This window comes from Lithobates pipiens, unplaced genomic scaffold, assembly GCF_037356315.1.
Source record: "Lithobates pipiens isolate NorthernLeopardFrog02 unplaced genomic scaffold, aLitPip1_a1.2 Scaffold_13, whole genome shotgun sequence".
Lineage (NCBI taxonomy): Eukaryota > Metazoa > Chordata > Amphibia > Anura > Ranidae > Lithobates > Lithobates pipiens.
The window spans coordinates 335,136,862-335,158,450 of record NW_027507718.1 but is presented as its reverse complement, the minus strand read 5'-3'; the positions used below and the strand labels follow the sequence as shown (position 1 = coordinate 335,158,450).

The window sequence follows — 21,589 nt, the reverse complement described above, 5'->3', positions numbered from 1 at the left end:
CTGGGTCTCCTGCTCTCAAGGACTCCAGGTGCTTCTTTCTCTCCCTGAAATATGTAAGCTTCATGGTCACAATTTTGCGATTCAGATATGTCATGTCTACGGTGGGGACCCTGATCTGCACCAAAGCAAGCAGTTTCTCCAGTGCTGCGTTCCTCTTTGATCTGTCATAATAAAATTTGTTGTGGAACTGCCACAGGCAGGGCATCTCCATGTAGAGCTCGAGGAATAGCCCCATAAAGTTGGCATTGTTGAATGGGTCCATTTTTTCTGCAAGACACAACACAAGACAAACCCTCAAATACTAATAATGCAATTAAAATCCCTCCTAATCTTGTCCCAACAGCGGCCTAGATACAAGCAGTCTAGTCTAGTGAAGCACAAAGTTAAAAATGTTACCTTCGTTTCCACGTTCGCCACGTCCGTGCCTCACACTCTCCTCCCAGATCGTACGGACGATACACATGTGTGGCGTTTTATATACAGTGCGCATGCGTAAAACTCTGCCCGCCCCTGACGTTCTTTCCAGACTATTCCCCGCCCCTTCGCTTCCCGCACAGTGGGGAGAGCACATGGCGGAGAGAACGCAGGTGCGCAATAATAGTTCCACTAACGAGGAGGAGGGTGAGGAAAGCCCGGAGCCTGAAACGTCCCGATCCAGGAAGACAAGATTTAAGGCCTCAAATATGTCTTTTGGAGAGATGTTGGAGATGGTCGACATATTGAACAGGACCGACTATGATGGGAAGTATGGACCTTACCCAAACCCAAATATCAGAAAGGCCAAGATCATGAATAAAGTTGTGAAGAGTCTTCTGAAGAATTTTGGGGTACACCGATCCAAGGATCAACTGAGAAAACGCTGGTCAGACCTGAAACTGAGGGAGCATGAGCAGTACCTAAGGATCAAGCGTGTTCTTAAAAAAAGTAAGTAGTTGTTGTGTGTTCATATGATTATTCTTGCTTGCATACATGCTCCATGTGCTTTGATTTCATGTTGTGCATTTTAAAATGGCCACTTTCAAGGTCATGGTTTCGTTCGTTCTTAGGAAACATCGTTCTGCAGGGAAGTATTCCAGCTTAACAAAGTGGCCCCAATAATGTTCTCACCTTGGAACTCGGCCCAAAAACACATTGTACAACACTTCCAAGCAATGTTTCATATTCCTATTTATGCCCTCTGTGTGCTAATTAATTTTTGTTTACATTCTCATAGGGGAGAGAAGACTCGGCAAGTATGAGGACACCAGGGACCATGAGGACACCAGGGACCACACCCCTCCCAAAGAAGGGCAACTTCCAAAAGAAGAAACAGAGGAGCAGGAGCAGGAGGAGGAGGAAGAAGGAGAGATCGTGGAGGTTGGCCAAATTGTCACCACAACAGGTGAGTGTCGGAGAACACAGCTTCCGGTAAGCTCATCAATGTATATCACCATATTTGGATTACATGGTGCGTTTGTTTTTTGTTTTTTTTAGGTGATGTGGAGGAAGATTCCCGTTTTACCAGTGAAAGTGCCCAGATCTTGATCGGGGAGATAATGGGGTGCAATAGGGATTTGGAAATTGTACAACAAAACATCAATGATGTTAAAAATAAAATGAAGAACATCATTGATGTTTTGGGGAGAGTGTGAAAACGAAAAAACTAGATAGGTTTTTTTTTTTTTTTTTTTTTTTTTAATGTTTTATTTTGCATAATTCCAAATTTGGAAGATGCACAGAGTATGTAAACATGCGCTATCTCCCATCATGGGGGATCAATGTACATGTTTTGTGAAAAGTGTCTGAGATGAAGGGGTTGCAGCCCCAAAGCATGTACATTGATCCCCCATGATGGGAGATAGCACATGTTGACACACTGTTTGCATCTTCCAAATTTGGATTCAGGGGTCACACCCCATGTGATGAAGGCAATATCAGCCCAGTTTGTACATACTCAGGTCTGATATTGTCTTCACTTTTCCAAGTTGAACTTTGTAAGTTCCTGTGTTCTGTATTTTACGGTTTGATACATGCCTGTTTACACAAAAAACAACTAAAAAATAAATATTATTAAACTCGGTTTGGAATCCCCAAAATCTCTTGGTTTGTTGTAAAAACCTTTACTAAACGCACATGTGAATGTGCTTGTATTAAAAAGTTGAATTCTCAACAATGTGTGGCTTCCTTTTTCATTGGGCTTAAAATGTATTTGTAGTGAAATTTGAGTTTGTGCTGAGAAGGAGTGCGATTTACTAAAGGCAACTCCACTTTGCACTCCAAGTGCAGTTTCAGGTGTACTTTTGCAGTGCACTTGTAGTGCATAGTGGATGTGCCTTTAGTAAAAAGCACCCACAGTGAGGTGTAAATTTGGACAATCATGCCATTTTCCTGCCATGGTGCTGAAAATTAGCATGATTTAGATCAGTAACGCACTACACATTAGTTAACAAAAAGAAGGTGTGTGTGTAGCAGACCCACAACATAATAAGATTATCTGAAGAAGAGACTGTCCCCTCATCTCACTCTGAACTTGGGTTTGCACTGTTGGTGAAAAAGCACAACTTTGACGAAAAATGGCAATGTGGGAGGCCACAGTCTGCCATTCCTGTGGCGTTGAAGGACACTGTGTAGTGACATAAGAAAAAAAACTAGTAATTTTACAAATCAACATTGCATGCAGATTAGACACCCACATTTTTGGCCAAAATTAGTATAACATTTTTTAAAATGAGTATTTAAAGCCTAAAAGTATAAGGTTCCCTTATGAGAGTCATACCCCCCATCCCCCCCATCTGATGGGCCCTTGCTAAAAAATGAGGGGGGATGTTTAGGGCAGGTAACCCTCTCCACTTGATTGAGAGCTGAATGCCTAAATAATGTGTGATACTTTGGGAAGCCCCTCCTTAGTTACACTATTGGCAGCCCACCGGACAGGTAAGAAGTGTCATAATAACTAAATGGAAGGACATGTTGACATTCTGCTATTACATAGCAAGAAAATGAATGTGTTAAAAAAATCAAAATAGCATTTGAAAGTATTGAGGCCCTTACACTACATGCTTTGGTGAATTGTTCCATAAATGTTATCATGAAAAAGGTATTTAGAGTGTGTATTGGGTTGGGTCAAGTCATCAGATAGAAGATTGCTATCAGCCGAGGTAACATTTGGGGAGAGGGGGGGTTACTAATGAGTTTGGCACAACTCCAAAAAAACAATAAAAAGGTCACTTTGCATGAATTGAAGCACACACATCACATTCGTAGAGATTTTAGGGGGTGTTTAGGGGAAAGCAATACCATGGAGCTGACAAAAGACATTGTCAAGTGACTAGACTATAGTTTTAGGGGCCAAGAAGAGCATGGTGGGGAAGTTAGTGAGGCAAATCTGCATGAGGACAAAGGGGCAGAGCATATGAATTAGAGCATATTGCAATGATGGTAATTAGGGAATGAGGAAAGAAATGCAAGACATTAGCAATCATGAAATACATAGAATGTGATGTTTAAGGTTAAAACTTAGCATAATATAATCCTTCAGCAGGACCTGAATGATGGCAGAACAGGTCTCTGGAATAATGATCCCCAGAGCCTGGGGGGAGATGCCTGTGGAGAACTTGAGGTCCTGAAGGCTTCTCACTGTCGCCAAGTAGCGCAACGTGGCGATGAGCCTCTGCTCCGGAGTGATGGCTTGCCGCATGCAGGTATCCTGCCTGGTGATATAAGGTGACAGCAAAGCCAGCAGACAGTGAAAAACGGGGTCCGTCATCCTGAGAATAATCCAGAAATGATCATGATTATTCTCGCGGATCTCACGGAGCAAAAGGCATGTGGGAGAACTGGTGACGCTGGCGCAACCAATTCTTGGTCGTCCAAACATGTTTCATCTACGTACTCATCATACAGTTTGTGCTGTGCAGGGGTTCTTACTTTGACTTTGACATAAGCCAAAGGGCTTGTGTCAAAGTCAAAGTAAGAACCCCTGCACAGCACAAACTGTACGATGAGTACGTAGACGAAACATGTTTTGAAAACGGTCGGCTGGTCAGAACGGACACCAGAAAGCAACGCTAAACAGCAAGGCCTGAAAGGACGACCTGAATAGCAGAAGAAAGCAGACAATAAAAAATGCCTTTCAAAGTGTACTATACCAAGATAGAGTCCACAATGAGAAGCAAATACTTAATGACTGCACGCACTGATTATCAGATACGCAAAGACAAGCAGAAACTGAAGAGCAGTAGCGATCTGAATCAATAATCTGAAAAGCGCGAATCGTCTTTCACCAAACTTCTACTAAAACACGAGATCAGCAGAAGGAGCCCAAAGGGTGCTGGACGTGGAGCTGAACTTCCTTTTTCTAGTCCCGCCGTACACGGCTTATGTCACCGCGTTCTTGGCTACCTGCGAAATCAGACAACTTGGCCCGAGCGTGTGTATGCAACAGTTTCGGACACAAGCCGTCGGACTAAATCCGACGGGCAAAATCCGACGGATTTGGTTGCCAAAATCTCTGACCGTGTGTATGTGGGCTTACAAGCGCACTTTTTTTTGGGGGAAAAAAAAAAAAAAAAACACACTCATTTGGGGGCTCTAAGTAATTTTCTAGCAAAAAAACCCTGTTTTTAACCTGTAAACAACAAATCTCAGAAAGAGGCTCGGTCCTTAAGTGGTTAAATCCCAGTGCATTAAAGAAGTCTAGCCCTAACAGGGTGAAGTCACTCTCAGTGATATAAAATGCAAAACTGCTCAAATGCTTGTTTTGGTGTGTGACAGGTAAGGTTACCTTACCCATCACTGAAATGTGGGTATTATAGTAGCCAGCCAGGGTGGTTAGTGCCTCTTGGAGTGGGTAATTATGAAAATGACCATTGTAAGTTTCTGAGTCCAAAACGGAAACTTTTTCTCCAGTGTCTAACAGCAGCCGAATTTTGACATTAGCGATTATGCAGTGACAAAGCCTAAAATTTGTCTGATCCTTTCTGATTGCATAAATCTGCATGTCATCAGGCTCCTTGTCTGCCAGCAATATTTAGCAAAATGGTTTAGGTTGTTACAGTGTTTGCCTTGTACAGGACACAGCCTTATGCCTCCCATATGGTGGTTACCTCCACAGTTAAAGTGGTTGTAAACCCTTACAAACCACTTTGACCTACAGGTAAGCCTAGATTAAGGCTTACCTGTAGGTCCAAGCAATATCTCTTAAACCTATACGGTTTAGGAGATATTTACAAAAAGACAGGCACCGCTGTCTACTATGCTATGCATACTAGCTCATTATGTCTTTGCCTTGCAGGTTGCCTCCCCCCTCCCCCCCCCCCCCCCAATAGCCTTTACTTCCTCTTTAAAACAACAAGCGTTTGTTGTGTCGTCAGACAGTTTTTGTACTTGAACAGAAGCTGGCTTACGGCACGGTCATTTCCATCTGGCACCCCAAATCCACAGCCCCAGAAAAATAAGTATCTGGCTCCGTTAGCAGTCTTTTCCTCAGTTTTAGGTTTGTAGCCTTTTCAATAAGCTGGTCTCTAATCATTTCATCATGCAATGGTTCAAATCTGCAGTGTACTGCTAACTTTTTCAGCTCAGCAACATAGTGGTAAATAGATCCCCCTTGCCCTGAAAACATGAACTCTGGCCACTAATGCACATGTGACTGGTTCAATGACTGTTCCAGGGCTTGTACTGTATCTGTGCATGAAGAATCTGCTCCCAGAGTTGCGAATACCCTATAGCCTTCTGAACCTAAAGCGTTCATTAAACGAAAAAAAAATAAATAAATTTGGATCCCGTTCCCTTAAAGTATGTTATACAGCACAGCACTTGCGCTGTGTAATTTGGCCCTATCACTTGAAATACCTGGCTGATCCTGCCAGTTTCTACCCTCCCCTTTGTAAATTGACCAAGGTTAATCATGGCTGCTGAGCCCTAACACCGTGGTCATTTTACGCGCCTCCGTAATTCGCACCTCTCCTGTCTTCCACTCCCCCGCACTGCTGAAATAACTGTAAATACTTTATATAATGCTCTCTGTCTCCGAAGGATATGTCCCCCTGTGTGTGCGCGTTTTATATAAATAAATAAATGCCCATTATACCTCATGTAGAGCAGAGCTCGGAGATCACTTGACGCGCAACTCTCCCCTCCCGACTGACGTCAGTGGGGGAATCTCAACCCCTCCCACTGCATCTGTAAGACGGTAAGATGAGAGAGCCGGCGGGTCATGTGAGTGCCGATCAGAGCTCAGAAATGAGGTATAAACTTCATATTTTTTTAATAAAACAAACACAGGGGGAAATGTTCTTAGGAGACAGAGCGGATTATTTAAAGTCCTTAGAGTGGGTTTACTTTAAGCAGCAAGGCCACTGTCTCTCAGAGGAGGCGCAATCCAGGCCAGATGCTAGTAAGCAGATTGAAAATTGTTCATACCATAGATCCCAGGGAAATGTAGGCGGTTCAGGCTGCTGTAGAAATCTCTCTGGAGGCTGCACAAAGGGTTGAGGTGTCTTTATCGCCATTGCTGGGACCCAGGTAACCATCTTTATTACTTACACAAACTTCCTTCTTAAACTCCTCCAACTATCTCTTAAAGCAGAAATGCCAGGCCAGTTAAGTTCCTCCACCGCAAACTCGCTCATCCATGTTTTTATGGACCTTGCTTTGAGCATTGGTCCAAACCATTTGGTGGAGGGGGGGGGGGGGGGGGGTTATGGTGCGGAGTTGTTTTTCAGGGGTTGGGTTTGGCCCCTTCGTTCCAGTGAAGGCAACTCTCAAGGCATCAGCATACAAAGACATTTTGAATGGTTTCATGCTCTGGGCATGACCCCTTCCTGTTCCAACAAGACTGCCCACCAGTGCACAAACAAGGTCCATAAAGACATGGATGAGTGGGTTAGGGGTGGAGGAACATGACTGTCCTGACCTCAACCTGATAAAACACCTTTGGGATGAACTACAGCGGAGACTGCGAGCAAGGCTTTCTTGTCCACATCAGTGCCTGACCTCACAAATGCGCTTCTGCAAGAATGGTCAAACATTCCCATAGACACACTCCTAAGCCCTGTGGAGAGCCTTCCCAGAAGAGTTGAAGCCTTTAAAGCTGCAAAGGGTGGGCCAACTCAATATTGAACCCTATGAACTAAGCCTGGGATGCCATTAAAGTTCATCTGCGTGTAAAGGCAGGTGTCCCAAAACTTTTGGTAATAGTGTGTATAGTCTGCTATACCCTTATCTATGAAGGCCGTTATCATGACATTATTCTATTTGTCCTGCTTCTGTACAATGAAACATGAGACATGGTTAAAGCGGAACTTCATCCAAAAGGGGAAGTTCTTCTCCCCTCCCTCCCCCCTTTTGCACGCAGCCTTCTGGGACACATCACATGTCCAAGACGACTGTGGGACCATTTACAAAGCACAGTGTGGCTTGCGCATGTGCAGTAGGAAACCAGCTGTGAAGCTGCAAGGAGTCACAGCCGACTTCCCTTAGTAAACATGCCAGTGCCAGGGACCCAAAGAACTTGGAAGAAGAAAGAAGATCTACATTTAAATTTTGAAGTACAGAGATTCCAACCCATCCTCTTAACTCAAAGCTTTGATTCAACTGGAATGGAAAACAGATTTCACCCTTTTAAAAAAGTGGTCCAGTAGTCTTCAAACAATATTAATGCCTTGTCATCTAAATACGACAGGTACTTTGTTTCTGTGGTTTGTAGAATTTCTTTTCAAAGATGAACATTACAAAGGCAATACATGCAATAACCTAAAAAAATGATGCATGCGTTTCTGATGATAGCAATTTATCTGGTTTGATTACTTACTCTCCCATAGGCCATGGAGGACAGCAGCATAGTGGAGGTAGATGTCTTTGCTGATCTTTAGCTTCAAGAACCAATGCTAAATTCGGACATCGATTTGTTAAATAGTTCAAGAGGAAGATCATGAAGTTATAGATGACGTAGGCTTCATAGCATTCTCTACAGGTATCCACATATATTGCAATGTCAGGATACTTAAGAGCAACCCACTGTTGTATCATTGGTAGACAAATAAAAAATATTAACTTATTGTAAACAATATTGACGAATTACAAGCCTATTTATTACACATTTCAAACAAAAACTTGTGTGATCAGACTGGGAAGTCTATAAGAATACAATTTAATCACTTATCACTTGCCTGACGTCTAAGGATTTGATAAGTCAGGCAGATGCGTCATTGAGAACAGCAGCTGGTGAAATTATTTCATGTGGCATGACCAGTTCATGAAATTGGAATTCAGTCAGAAATTGGATGCATCAAATAATCCAAATGCTCTGGCATAGTTTCTGTGCCTGTGCATTCCCAGCTGTAGGTGCTGGATATCCAATTCATCCACCCTCTGTTCAACATACAAACATTGTAGAGAACAGGGAAGTTGCACTTTAAGACAAAAGCCGATATGGAAGTTTATTAATCCATCTGGTGCAAATTGCAAAATCACCTGAACCTCCATTCTTTACGACTAAAGCCGAGTTCTATCTGTTTTTTATTTTATTAAAAGTCAGCAGCTACAAAAAGCATAGCGGCTGACTTAATAAACCGACACTTACCTGCCCCACGGTCCAGCGATGTAGCCGCCTGGATGCTAGCTCCTCTCCCCCTCCTCGGCGCCTTCATGGTAACTGTGGGCACCCGGCCGTGACAGCTTACGGCGATGCTGCGCTCTCCTATTGGCCAGCTGATCTTCTGGGACCCGAGTTGTGCCCCAGAAGATTGCTGGCAGGGAGGAACAACCCAGGATGAGGGGAGGAGTCACCTAGGCGGCCGAAGATAGGATGCAGGAAGTCCCACTAAAAAAAAAATGGTACACACCCCCCCCCCTCCCCCAAAAAAAATGACATGCTAAATGTGGAATGTCAGGGGGTAAGAAGTGCTTAAACTGGAAGTTCCACTTTTGGGTGGAACTCTGCTTTGAACAATAAGCTCAATTGTAGAATTTTAATGTTGGCTTTAATCTGTGTGGCTTCCCTTTTCTCTAAAATGCTTGCAAATAGATGCAACACATATATGTTGTTGGCTTTGTTCCCTTTGTAAAAGGAGTGAATGGCCACTGATCACTTTAAATAATTGAAAGGTCCATTTATCACATCTCTACATGGCCTGTCTTCAACAATCCCTGAACTGGAGGCATTGCTTATCCTTACAAGGTTTTGCATAGTGAACAGTACTAGCACTTACCCACTTATGTCTACTAGAACCCATTGGGGGTTATTTAGGAAAGGCAAATCCACTTTGCACTGCAAGTGCACTTGGAAGTGCAGTTGCTCTAAATCTAAGGGGTAGATCTGAAATGAGGGGAAGCTTTGCTGGTTTTATCATCCAATCATGTGCAAGCTAAAATGCTGTTTTTTTATTTTCCTTGCATGTCCCCCTCGGATCTACAGCGACTTTACTTCCAAGTGCACTTGCAGTGCAAAGTGGATTTTCCTTTAGTAAATAACCCCCATTGATTTGTATATAAGACTTAATTTCTATCTAAATAGCAATTCTAGAGCAGGAGAGGTTTCCGAACTACTCTTTTGCTAACATAGGCTGGTAAGCATTTCGGTTGAGTTGTCCATTATCTGCTCTTTTTTTGCTTAGTTCAATTGAGGCATTGCACAGTTTACTAAATCCTTCGGGAGTAGCATATGTCATACTTTACATGTACAGTACTTAGATTTAGGGCCAAGTTAAAAGCCATAAGATGTTCATTTACTATATGCATACTAACTCAGCCTGGGTAGAATCATAGGCAAAGTGCCCAAGAGAAACATATCGTAAAAAAGTGTTAAACCAAAAAAAGCCTATATCTATAAAACAAGAAAAAAAAATAGTTTTATAGAATTTTGCCCAGTGCATATTCAAACAATCAACATTGATGATTCTTAACTTAAAACAATGTGTGGAATTTGCTGATAATACAAAGCTGGTAAAGTATGAAACAATACTTACACTGTCTACACTGAAAATGGGCACCATCCACAGAATTCTGACAGAGAGAAAAACAAGAAACTACTAAGAACATCATCATGTTTACAACTGGTTTGCAACCTCGGACAAATAAACTATAAAGTACCTTATAATTGGCTTCTGTAGTTCGGGCTGAGTATAATGAACTAAATGCTGTAAGATTCCCCAAAGTGAGATTGGTATGGTCATCAATACGAAAATACCAGCAATAAACCATGCCTTGGTGTGAACTCCGACCTGGAACAGAGCAAAGCAAACATTCATTTTTTTACAATCACAATGTCATCCATGTTCTTAGTTACTACCAACACACGTGAAGTGCACTTAATTTTAGACTTTAATACTTGATCTAGTTACAAGAAGTGCTTGCTCATACATTACTGACCGCCTTGTTCAGTTACAAGAGGTGCTTGTCTCTTCCCTTTCAGAGAGGATGTACGTGCTGAGAGTAACAGGCAATTCCAGGCTAAAAAATCATTGTGTTTTTCTTTTGTTTGTGCACTTTAATATTTTATATTGTTATTTTAGTCAGCAGGTGGGGATCTAGGCTAAATTTTTCATGATTTCCTTTGTCTCTTTGCTCTTTTGTTTTCTTTCCTTTAAAAGACGAGCTAGGTATAAAACGTTTAAGTAATACACTCACACAATGAACAGTGAGAGCTAATCATTTATATTAGGAACTCAGGAAACACGAATGCTATAGAACACAAATCTGAATAATAATAATAATAATAATAATAATAATAAATCTATAAAAAGTAATTCCAACTGTCTGTTACTGCACTCCATTCTCATCTTTTTTTTTTTTTAAACCTCCTTTTATTGATTTGCGATAAACAGAACAAAAAACAAAAACAAAAAACAAAACAAAAACCAGACAGACAATTAAACATACAGAGGTCTTACATGGCAACAATGGGATTCCCGTGGGGACCTCATGTAGTTATGTCATACATGGATAGCAGGTATATATCATAGATTGTGAATGTTTGTACAGCAGCGCAGCTCCCCGGGTCTCTAGATACTGTAGTCCACATTTGTATATGAGGGTGTAATAACTGTTATATTCAATGTGAACAGTTGGTACCCACTTGAGAGCCATTTTGTGCAGGTTCTACTAGGGGACCACTGAAGCAGAGGAGGGATCTGCCAACCATTTAGACCAGACTTTAACATACTTGTTGGGGCAGCCTCTATTGGCGTATGTGTCTTTATACAGAGGTAGGGTATTGTTGATGAGTTGTTTCCACAGGCAGAGAGGAGGGGGTGTTGGTTTGCGCCAACTGAGAGCTATGGCTTTGCGGGCATAAAACAGTAGGAGTCCCACGAGCGTACGTCCTGCCCTCCATTCTCATCTTTGAACACACTGAAATTGTCAGAATGGTTTGTATTATAAAACATGTATGCCAGAGTATAAGATATTGTGTGAAATTCAATAAAGCATTAAAGACACATTTCTGGTGGTAGTTTCCTTGAGAATTATCTGCATCTAATTCAGGCAAGCATTTGTGCCAGTTTCAGTATCATTACTGACAGGGGCAACGAATTTAGGTAGTTCTAACTACTGGCACTTTAACCACTAGTCGACCAGCCGCCGTCATTCTACTGCGGCAGGTCAGCTCTCCTGCGCAAATCGTCGCAGCTGTAGGTCGGCCCTTTAAACAGCTATAGCGGGTGCACTGCATGGCGGGGGACCCGATGAACGTGGCTGGCGGGCGCGATGTCTGCCGGTAACGTGCAATCGTGGGTGCGAGAGCCAGAACAGGGATGTTTGTGTGTGCAAACACACACATCCCCATTTTGACAGGTGAGGAGACACATCGTCTGCTCCTACTAGCTAGGAGCAGCGATCTAGCACCTCCTCTAGTCAGGGACATTCTCATACAGTTAGAGCACACACAAGGGAAAACATTTAACCCCTGGATCACCCCCTAGTGTTAAACCCTTCCCTGCCAGTGACATTTACACAGTAATCAATCAGTGCATTTTTATAGCACCGATCGCTGTATACATGTCAATGGCCCCAAAAATGTGTCAAAAGTGTCTGATCTGTCTGCTGCAAGTCGCAGTTCTGCTAAAAATCGCAGATCACCGTCATTGCTAGTAAAAAATAAAATAAATAATAAAAACACCATAAATCTATTCCCTATTTTGTAGACACTATAACTTTTGCACAAACCAATATACGTTTATACAATTACAATTTTAATTTTATTTTTTTACCAAAAATACGTAGAAGAATATATAATCAGTCTAAAGTGAGGAAGAAATTCGTTTTTTTTATATTTTTTAGGGTATATTTATTAAGTAAAAAATATAGCTTTTTTCCCCAAAATTGTCACTTTTCTTGTTTATAGAGCAAAAAATAAAAAGCTGTAGTTGTGGGGGAAAAAAAATAAAATAATAATGTTGTTTGGGTACAGCGGCGCACAACCGTGCAATTGTCAGTTAAAGTGACGCAGTGCCGTGTCGCAAAAAAATGGCCTGGTCATTAGGGGCAAATCCTTCCGGGGCTGAAGTGGTTAAGAACCTGGTCAATATGGCAGCAACAGATTCTTAAAGAATTACCACCAATTTGCAGATTACCCACTCAAGGTCCGCCTACTGAAAATGTACTGCAGCAGAGTGGCCCTGCTGTGCTGGATCACGCATGTCAGCTCCTTTTGACCCGCAGATGAACGAACAGAAAAGATACAAAATAACATTGTTACATTTGTATTTCAGCTTGTTGATAAACATTGTCCAACTGCTTTCTTTTTATTATTATTTTTTAAGTATACAGCAATGCAGCTTTGATAAATCAGAGCCAAATTGCTGTGTACTGGGAGGGGGCAAGGTAGAAGGACTGGACATGCTACACATGCCCTGTGTACAGTGATGACCTTCTTTTGGACATGTGGGTGGCAAAAATATGAATGCAATCTATACACTGGGGGGAAAACCTAAGGGGGAATCTAGGATGGAAAAGGACTGTGTGTCCTAGTAGATGATAGGCTCAGCAATGCTACTAACAAAGGAAACAGAATATTGGCATGCATTAAAAAGGGATCAACTCCAGAGATAAAACGATAATTCTCCTGCTCTACAAGACTCTGGTCCGGCTGCACCTAGAGTATGCTGTCCAGTTCTGGGCACCAGCCCTCAGGAAGGATGTACTGGAAATGGAGCGAGTACAAAGAAGGGCAACTAAGCTAATAAAAGGGTCTGGAGGATATTATGATATTATTTATCCACTCGCCCAAGGAATAAAATTCAAAGTACTAACAATAATTTACAAAGCCATCCATAACTCTGCCCCTAGTTACATCACAAACCTAGTCGCAAAATACCAACCAAGCCGCTCTCTTCAGTCACCCCAAGACCTCCTGCTCTCTAGCTCCCTTGTCACCTCCTCCCATGCTCGCCTCCATGATTTCTCCAGAGCTCCTCCCATCCTTTGGAACTCCCTACCCCAATCTGTCCGACTGTCCCCTAATCTATCCATCTTTAGACGATCCCTGAAAACCTTTCTCTTCAAAGAAGCCTATCCTGCTTCTAACCAACACTGTTTTACATCAGCTCATGACCCACAGCTATTACCTTTTGTATCAATTGACCCTTCCTTTTTAGATTGCAAGCTCTAACGAGGAAAGGGCCCTCTGATTCCTCTTGTACCAAATTGTAATGTAACTAATGTCTGCCCTCATGTTGTAAAGCGCTGAGCAAACTGTTGGCGCTATATAAAACCTGTATAATAATAATAATAATAATAATAATAATAATAATAATAATAAGAGGAAAGGTTGCGAGCACTGAACTTATTCTCTCTTGAGAAGAGACGCTTGAGAGGGGATATGATTTCAATTTATAAATACCATACTGCTGACCCCACAATAGGGATGAAACTTTTTTGCAGAAAGGAGTTTAACAAGACTCGTGGCCACATATTAAAATTAGAAGAACAGAGGTTCAACCTTAAACTACATAGAGGGTTCTTTACTGTAAGAGCGGCAAGGATGTGGAATTCCCATCCACAGGTGGTGGTCTCAGCGGGGAGCATCAATAGTTTCAAAAAACTATTAGATAAGCACCTGAACGACCGCAACATACAGGGATATACAATGTAATACTGACATATAATCACACACATAGGTTGGACTTTATGGACTTGTGTCTTTTTTCAACCTCACCTACTAGGTAACTACGTGTAGCATGGCCAAAATCGGGAACTAGTTAATGTTGATAAATGTAAAGTTATGCACTTAGGGGTAAAAACATGCATGCATCATACATACTGTACTAGGTGGAGAAGGATCTGGGTGCTCTGGTACATCATAGACTTAATAATAGCATGTAATGCCAAACTGCAGTTTCTAAAGCCAACAAAATACTTTCTTGTATTAAAAGAGATCTAGAGAAGGAGATATCATTTTGCCCCTGTACAAATCATTAGTAAGATCTCATCTGGAATATGCAGTTCAATTCTGAGCACCAGTTCACAAAAAGGATATCGAGGAACTGGAGATAGTGAGGAGAAGAGCAACCAAACTTATATTAGGCATGGAGGAGCTCAGCTATGAGGAAGGATTAGCTGAACTGTATTTATTCTCTTAATGAGAGGAGATTAAGGGGGGATATGATCAACGTGTCAAAATACATAATTGGCCCATATAGAAAACTTGCTGTGAGTTTTTCACTTTCAGGTCATTACAGAGGACAAGGTGCACTCTTTATGTCTGGAAGATAAGGGATTTAATCTCCAAATACGGAATTGTTTCTTCACAGTAAGAGCTGTGAAAATGTGGAATAGACTATCAAGAACTGGTTTTGGGCAGCTCAGTAGATTGTTTTAAAAAATGCTGGATGCATTCCTAAATGCACAAAATATAACAGGAAAATAATATTTAGAGGTAAAAACAACGACAGGGGTAGTTGATCCAGGGAATATCTGATTGCCTCATGACAGATCGGGGAGGGATTTATTTATACCACTGGAGCAAATTGGCTCATGCTTTATTGGGGTTTTGTTTTGCCTTCATCTGGATCATCTGTGGGCATAGGATAGTATATACATATGGGTTTTCTATTTTGTTTTTTTGTTTTTTAATTTGCTGAACTAGATGGACTAGTGTCTTTTTTCCATCCCAACTATGTAACTGTGTAAAAGATATTGCTCCTAATTTGATAAGTTTCTTTATTTCACGTTTCAACAAGTTTGGTGAACTAAAGCATTGTTATTTCTCAAGGACATGTGTGTATTTGTCTTTGTAAGTTATCAGTAATCACTTTTACAGAGGTTGCCAGCTGGTTGAATATTACAAAAAAAAACTTCCTTTATATTTACTATGTAGATATAAGAGAACATAGACATGGTTAAAAAAAAAAAAAAAAAAAAAAAAAAAAAAAGATAAAATCCACCAATTGTCACACTTCTATATCCTTATGTGAAGGGGCACCAATCTATACTGAGCTGTTACCATTCAATAAGGGAAACTGAAAGATCAGTAATGCCTGCACTGCTTTATCTATTTGAATTTAACACTTTCAGCAATCTTAAAGAACATTATCTTGTGTTTATTCCCCACATTGACAGAATTGAATCACTATACATCATATAACAATTTACACCACAATGTTTTTTTTTGTTTTTTTTATAGCAACCTGAGGAGGAAGGCCCACTCAGAAGTTTCCTAGTTAGGCTTATTCAAATACATAAAATACAGGGTAAGCTGGGAGCACGTTTTCAGTTTGGCACCATGTGATGCCATTGCCCCTGGATAGTATTAAGAAAAAAATTAATTGATTCCACTTCTGAAGTTGCTGTTTAAAGTACCATACTGCAAAATGGATCACATATACACCAAATAATATAAGATATCAAAATAACTCGTTGCCCATACAGGCACAATATTGGAGAATTAAAAGGGAGATGGAGTCAATAACAGTAGATAAGGCATATAGAATACCCACAATGCACTTTTGTGCACCCTGAATAAAAAAGTGTTTCTCATTTAAGGTCATGCATGGACTAAGACACATTTTAATAACTGAATGTACACTATATATACTTCCTAAAGGTTTATGGACATCGGACCATCACAGATAGATATACAATATTATTGGCAAAAGTGGGCCCAGAAAACCTGACGCTGTGTCCCTAACAAACAATGAGTCATTGGCTGTCAATAGGCTTCCCCGCTGACAGCTGAATAAAAAACTTCGCCGGTGCCCTGACGAAAAAACTGTCCCCCATCGGATAGCGTCCGCCCTGTACTGCGCAGGCGCAGCGCTTGCACGGTACGGAGGACAAAGGAGACGATGAAAGTCTCCGAACATGAACAGCTGTTCATGAGCTGTACACGGCGCACGCGCAATTAACACTACATTGTGCCACACGCTCCCGATGCTCGTACAACTCTGCAAGGGGTAGATGCATACAGAAGATGGCATCCGCCCCTTTGAGAAATCCACCATTGTATGAGCTCTGACCATCTTCTGTATACATCTGCCCCTTGCAGAGTTGCATGAGCATTGGGAGCGTGTGGCACAATGTAGTGTTCATGTTCAGAGACTTTCAGCGTCTCCTTTGTCCTCCGCTGCACCTGAGCAGTACAGGGCAGACACTAACGGATAGGGGGGGGGGGGACCTTTCTTGTCAGAACACCAGCAATGAAAAAAGTGAAGAAAAAAAAAAAATAATATATGGTAGTAAGGGCCCCCCCTCCCCCCTAATCCATACCAGGCCCTTCTGAACTAGTATGGATTTTAAGGAGAATCCCAGGCTAAAATTAAAAGGAGCAGTGATTTACTGATGCATAAATTGCAAATAATATAAATGAAATGTCATTAACCATTAAGGACTGGCCCTATTTTTCAGACAAGGTAAAAAAACATTTTTTGCTAGAAAATTACTTAGAACCCCCAAACATTATATATATATATATATATATATATATATATATATATATATATTTTTTTTTTTTTTTTTTGACACCTTAGAGAATAAAATGGCGGTTGTTGCAGTACTTTCTGTTACACCGTATTTGCACAGTGGTCTTACAAGCGCACTTTTTTTCTGGAAAAAAATACACTTTTTTTGATTAAAAAATAAGACAACAGTAAAGTTAGCCCAATTTTTTTTTTTAGATTATGAAAGATAATGTTACGCTGAGTAAATTGAAACCTAACATGTCAGGCATCAAAATTGCACCTGCTTGTGGAATGGCGACAAACTTTTACCCTTAAAAATCTCCATAGGCGACGTTTAAAAATTTCTACAGGATCGCGACAATACCTCACGTGTGGTTTGAACACTGTTTTCCCGCATATGCATTTGCTTCTGCGTGCAAGCTCGTCGGGACAGGGCACTTCAAATTTTTTTTTAATTATATATTTATTTTGCTTTATATTTTTATTTTGACAATGCCCTTTTATAAAAAATAAATAAATAATGGGTAACTTTTATTCCTATTACAAGGAATGTAAACATCCCTTGTAATAGAAAAAAAGCATCACAGGACCTCTTAAATATGAGATTTGGGGTTAAAAAGGACCACCAGTCAATGCTATGGAGCCGAGTGGGGGCCATCTTCCCCTCACTCGGCAGCCAGTCAAGCAGGAGAAATGACCTGATCATCTCCGCTGCTACCGGCCGGTCAGGTAAGTGGCGGAGACGACCGGAGCATGGCAGGAGTCCCCTCTCCCACCAGTAATAAAAGTGATCTCGTGGTGAATCCGCCGCAGAGATCACTTTTATCTGAAAGAGGACAGCTTGCTAAAGAAGAGGATAATGGGGTTATGGCAGCTAGCTGCTGCCATAACAATGATATTCCTCTTCAAAATGCCATAGTGACGGCGGGCAGTCTGTAAGTGGTAAATATAGTGCCTGGGGGTCCCCTAAGTCTGCCTGTAAAGTGGTGCATCCGACCCAAGCATAGAACCTACTGCAGCAAAACTGACATTTCTAAGGAAAAAAAAGGAGTCAAATCACATTTAAGTTTCTGGCAATACAATACCATTGCCGGTAATAGCAAAATGTTAAAAGAACGGCTTGGGGGGTCACCCCCAATCCATAACAGACAGACAAATATGTAATATTTTGCAGTTTACCAGTTTTTATATCTGGTGGCTGCATTCCCTTTCTTTATGCCTTTTTCACCTGGTGATCCAGACATTAATTTCATTACTTTTCAACTTACTTTAACAGGCCAGGCTGTTTGGTAAAAATGGCAGTCAGAAGGTTTAGGAAACCATTTAACACTGACAGGGGTGCTTACAATGATCAGCTTTTATTTATTCATCGCAAACGGGCTGTTGCTGTAATTGTTTAAACACACGTGTTAGCTGGAGTTCATGAATCAGTAAAAAATGTGGGACCTAAAAGTCGTGTGATTTTGCTGCAATTTATGTGATTTTGCAGCGACTTGAAGCACTGCCTGTGTAATCTATGGATCTCAAGTCGCATCAAAGTTGGACCAAACTAGTGCAGGGACTACGTTGAAGACGCTGCAACTTGAAGTCGCACGCATATGAATGGTACTCATTGGAAATCATGAGGAACGACTTGTCATGCAACTTTGCAGTCCCAAATCGCAGGACAAGTCGCACAAGTGTCAAAGAGGCCTTGCCAAGTCTTAGCTGTGATGGTTGTATTAGTTTCCCTTTTAGACCCTTTTCACACTTGTGCGACTTTGGACATAAAAGTCGCATGACAAGTTGTAGCCCACGATTCCCAATGATAATCATTCATATATGTGCGACTTCAAGTCATACCAACATCAAACAAGTCTCTGTACTACTTTGGTCCGACTTTGATGCGAGTTGAGGTCCACAGACCTCAAGTTTACACAGGCATTCCCTGAAATCATGGCAAAACCCGGCTGGAAAAAATCGCCCAACTTTCAGTGTGAAAGGGGCCTTAGATTTTCGTTCTTCTATTTTTATCTGGTGTTCATGCCAGTTAGGCCCCTTTCACACTGGTGCCGCGCGGGTGTCGGCAGTAAAACGGTGCTATTTTTAGCGCCGCTTTACCATTGTTTTAGCGGCTGTATTTTACCCCCCTGCTAGTGGCCGAGAAAGGGTGCAGCAGCGGTGCTTTGCCGGCGGTACAGCCGCGCTGCCCCATTCATTTCAATGGGCAGGAGCGGTATACACAACCCTCCAAAGATGCTGCTAGCAGGATTTATTTTAGCTTCCTACCAGTGCACCGCTCCAGTGTGAGGAGCGGCTCTTTCAGGGCGCTTTGCAGGAGCTATTTTTAGCTCTGTAGCCCCTGCAAAGCACCCTAGTGTGAAAGGGGTCTAAGTGTGTTGCTTTTCAAAAGCACAAGCTCTCCAGCAGATTTATCAGTATACATGGATGAGACAACCCACTTAACACTGCCAAGGGTGATTAAAATGATCAGCTTTTATTTATTAATATAGAACCTTTATCTCAAACGGGGAAAAAAATGGTTTGCTGTAAGCGATTATAAAAGGAGTTTTTCTTTAATTTGTTAGTGGTTCAAAACCTGCTAATACATTTAACACTCCCCTCCCCCGTGACTGACAATGCCGCTGCCTGCTGTGCCTCCTGGGGTCATTCATTCATACAGAGTTGTATCTCAGTAATACAGGAGGTGTGTTACTGGCCAGATCACCAGGTGAAGACAGAAAGAAAAACAAAGAAAAGAAAACAATTGCAGCCACCACATCAAAGGATTGGTAGGCTGCAATATATTTTTGGCTTAGGGATCAATAACGCTTCAGTCTAGATTACAATGCTGGTTTCCGCATCTCTCCCGCAGGCAGGTCACACTGCCCTCTGCGAACCACTGTGGGTGTCAATACATTGTTAATGATAGGGATGAGCTCCAGCGTGTTCGCATGCTCCACATGCAGAGCCCACCAGGAAGTGAGCGCATCACTGTGCTAATCACAGGCAGTGCATCAGGGCAATGTCTCTCGGTCTGTGATTAGCGCAGCGTTGCGCCAACTTCCTGGCGGGCTCTGCACGTGGAGCATGCGAACACGCCAGAGCTCATCTTTAGTTATTGAAACCCCCAGATCGGTTCACAGATCGCAGTGCAAACTGTGAATTCGCACAGTAATCGGATCGCATAGGTGAGAACATCCATACGACTTAAATTTCAGTTTGGGAGGGGGGGGGGGGGTCCCTGCACTTTTTTTTTCTGCGGATCTAATGTGAGTTCAACCACACAACTGTATGGCTGAACTTGCAATGCACAGACATTGCATATGATTGACACCTGCGGTGCGGGTGCAAACCTAGGCTTAAGGATTGGCAAGTTGCGATATATTATTTTATAGGTTGATTTAACACCTTCCCATCCAGCCCTGGCATATCTTTAACTGGGCTTTAATACCGGGGGGTGGGGCAGGAAGGACTGCCTAATCACGTGATCGCTACCACAGTGGTCACATGATTGAAAGCTGGTCCCACTGGCTACTGATCTTACCATGGACTGGGAGTTGTCTTTGACAGCTTGGTGTTACTGAGCACGCTCTCAGCAGAAACCTCTATAGCCATGGATGCATATGTGCAGCACGTAGTGCTAAAGCTCCATTTACACTTGTGCGATTTTGTACACAAAGTGGCAGCCCATTGTTTTCAATGGCACCCATTCAGATCGGTGCAAATTTGAAAAGGTGCTGCAGTGCACTACTTTGATGCAAGTTAGTTCCAGAGAGTGCAAAGTCGCTCTCAAAGTCGTATCAAGTAGTGCTGGAAATCGGGCGACTTTGGAGCCACGCAAGTGTGAACGGAGCCTAAGGACCGCCATCCTCGCTGCTACGCATATGCATTACATGGTCAGCAAGTAGTTACTCTTTACATAGACTTTAAACTTTATAAAGAGTGTATTAGGCTCACCTGCATTTTCTGCAATTCCCACACACATATTGGAATGGCCACCAGAAGTCCCACAATGTACAGCACAACCACCAGCGGGCGGATCCATCTTCTCCAGTTCCTACAGGTACAGGGCATGTTGGATGATGGGCAGATTCTGTCCTCTATCAGATGAATCTACTTGTAGATCACTTGTGGGCTTTCCAGCATGTTCTGGCCATGTGCAGATAAAATCAGGCTGTGTGATGCTGTGAATTCAGAGATAAGAGACAGATATCACCAGATTAGATCTCATCCCGTGCCCAGGAAACCTGCATTACACACACACAGTACATCAGGGGTGTACCTCCTTCTACACCCATCACATGCCTAATCACCTGTGTGTAGGTGACAGCTTACACCTTCCCACAACGCCCCTCCTCCTCCCCTACATCAACACAGGCTGTCACCACCATTCCCTGCAACAACAAAACACACACAATACACTTCCGGCTTCTGTGACACAGCCCGCCCACATGACTTCACTGACTCCGGTGCTCGTCATGCCATTGGCTCAGCCTCGGGTCAGTCAGCTCTCGGTACTGCCTCCTACAATAAGCAGCCTGGATTGGCTGACAGAGAGGGGCGGGAATGGTTGGGCTGAGGTAATTGTGTCACATGATGGGGAGTGTATAACGACGGGAAGGGGATGACGTCGTCACATGACGTTCATGTTGCAAACATTTCTTCCTGTCAGGGACTCTCCTAGTAGTAGTTACAATAAACTTCAGCTAAAAGAGATGTGGTGAATGCCATGA

At 42.2% G+C, this 21,589-nt stretch overlaps 1 protein-coding gene across 3 annotated transcripts in view; it reads right to left on the bottom strand.

Annotated features, from left to right (window-relative positions):
* The window catches only part of TMEM184C (transmembrane protein 184C), a 56,149-nt gene extending 34,859 nt beyond the window's left edge, over positions 1-21,290 (bottom strand). The window contains exons 1-5 of one of the 3 annotated variants that reach the window (XM_077477003.1): positions 21,170-21,290; positions 20,814-21,040; positions 10,072-10,202; positions 9,948-9,984; positions 7,793-7,998 (exon numbers count right to left, since the gene is read on the bottom strand). In XM_077477003.1, coding sequence (XP_077333129.1) covers positions 7,793-7,998; positions 9,948-9,984; positions 10,072-10,202; positions 20,814-20,930 — 491 coding nt within the window. In that variant the 5' untranslated portion in view covers positions 20,931-21,040; positions 21,170-21,290. Of the gene's footprint in view, positions 1-7,792; positions 7,999-9,947; positions 9,985-10,071; positions 10,203-20,813; positions 21,041-21,138 lie in introns of all 3 variants that reach the window. The other 2 variants (XM_077477004.1, XM_077477005.1) reach the window with 2 other exon arrangements.
* Positions 21,291-21,589: the final 299 nt, after the last annotated feature.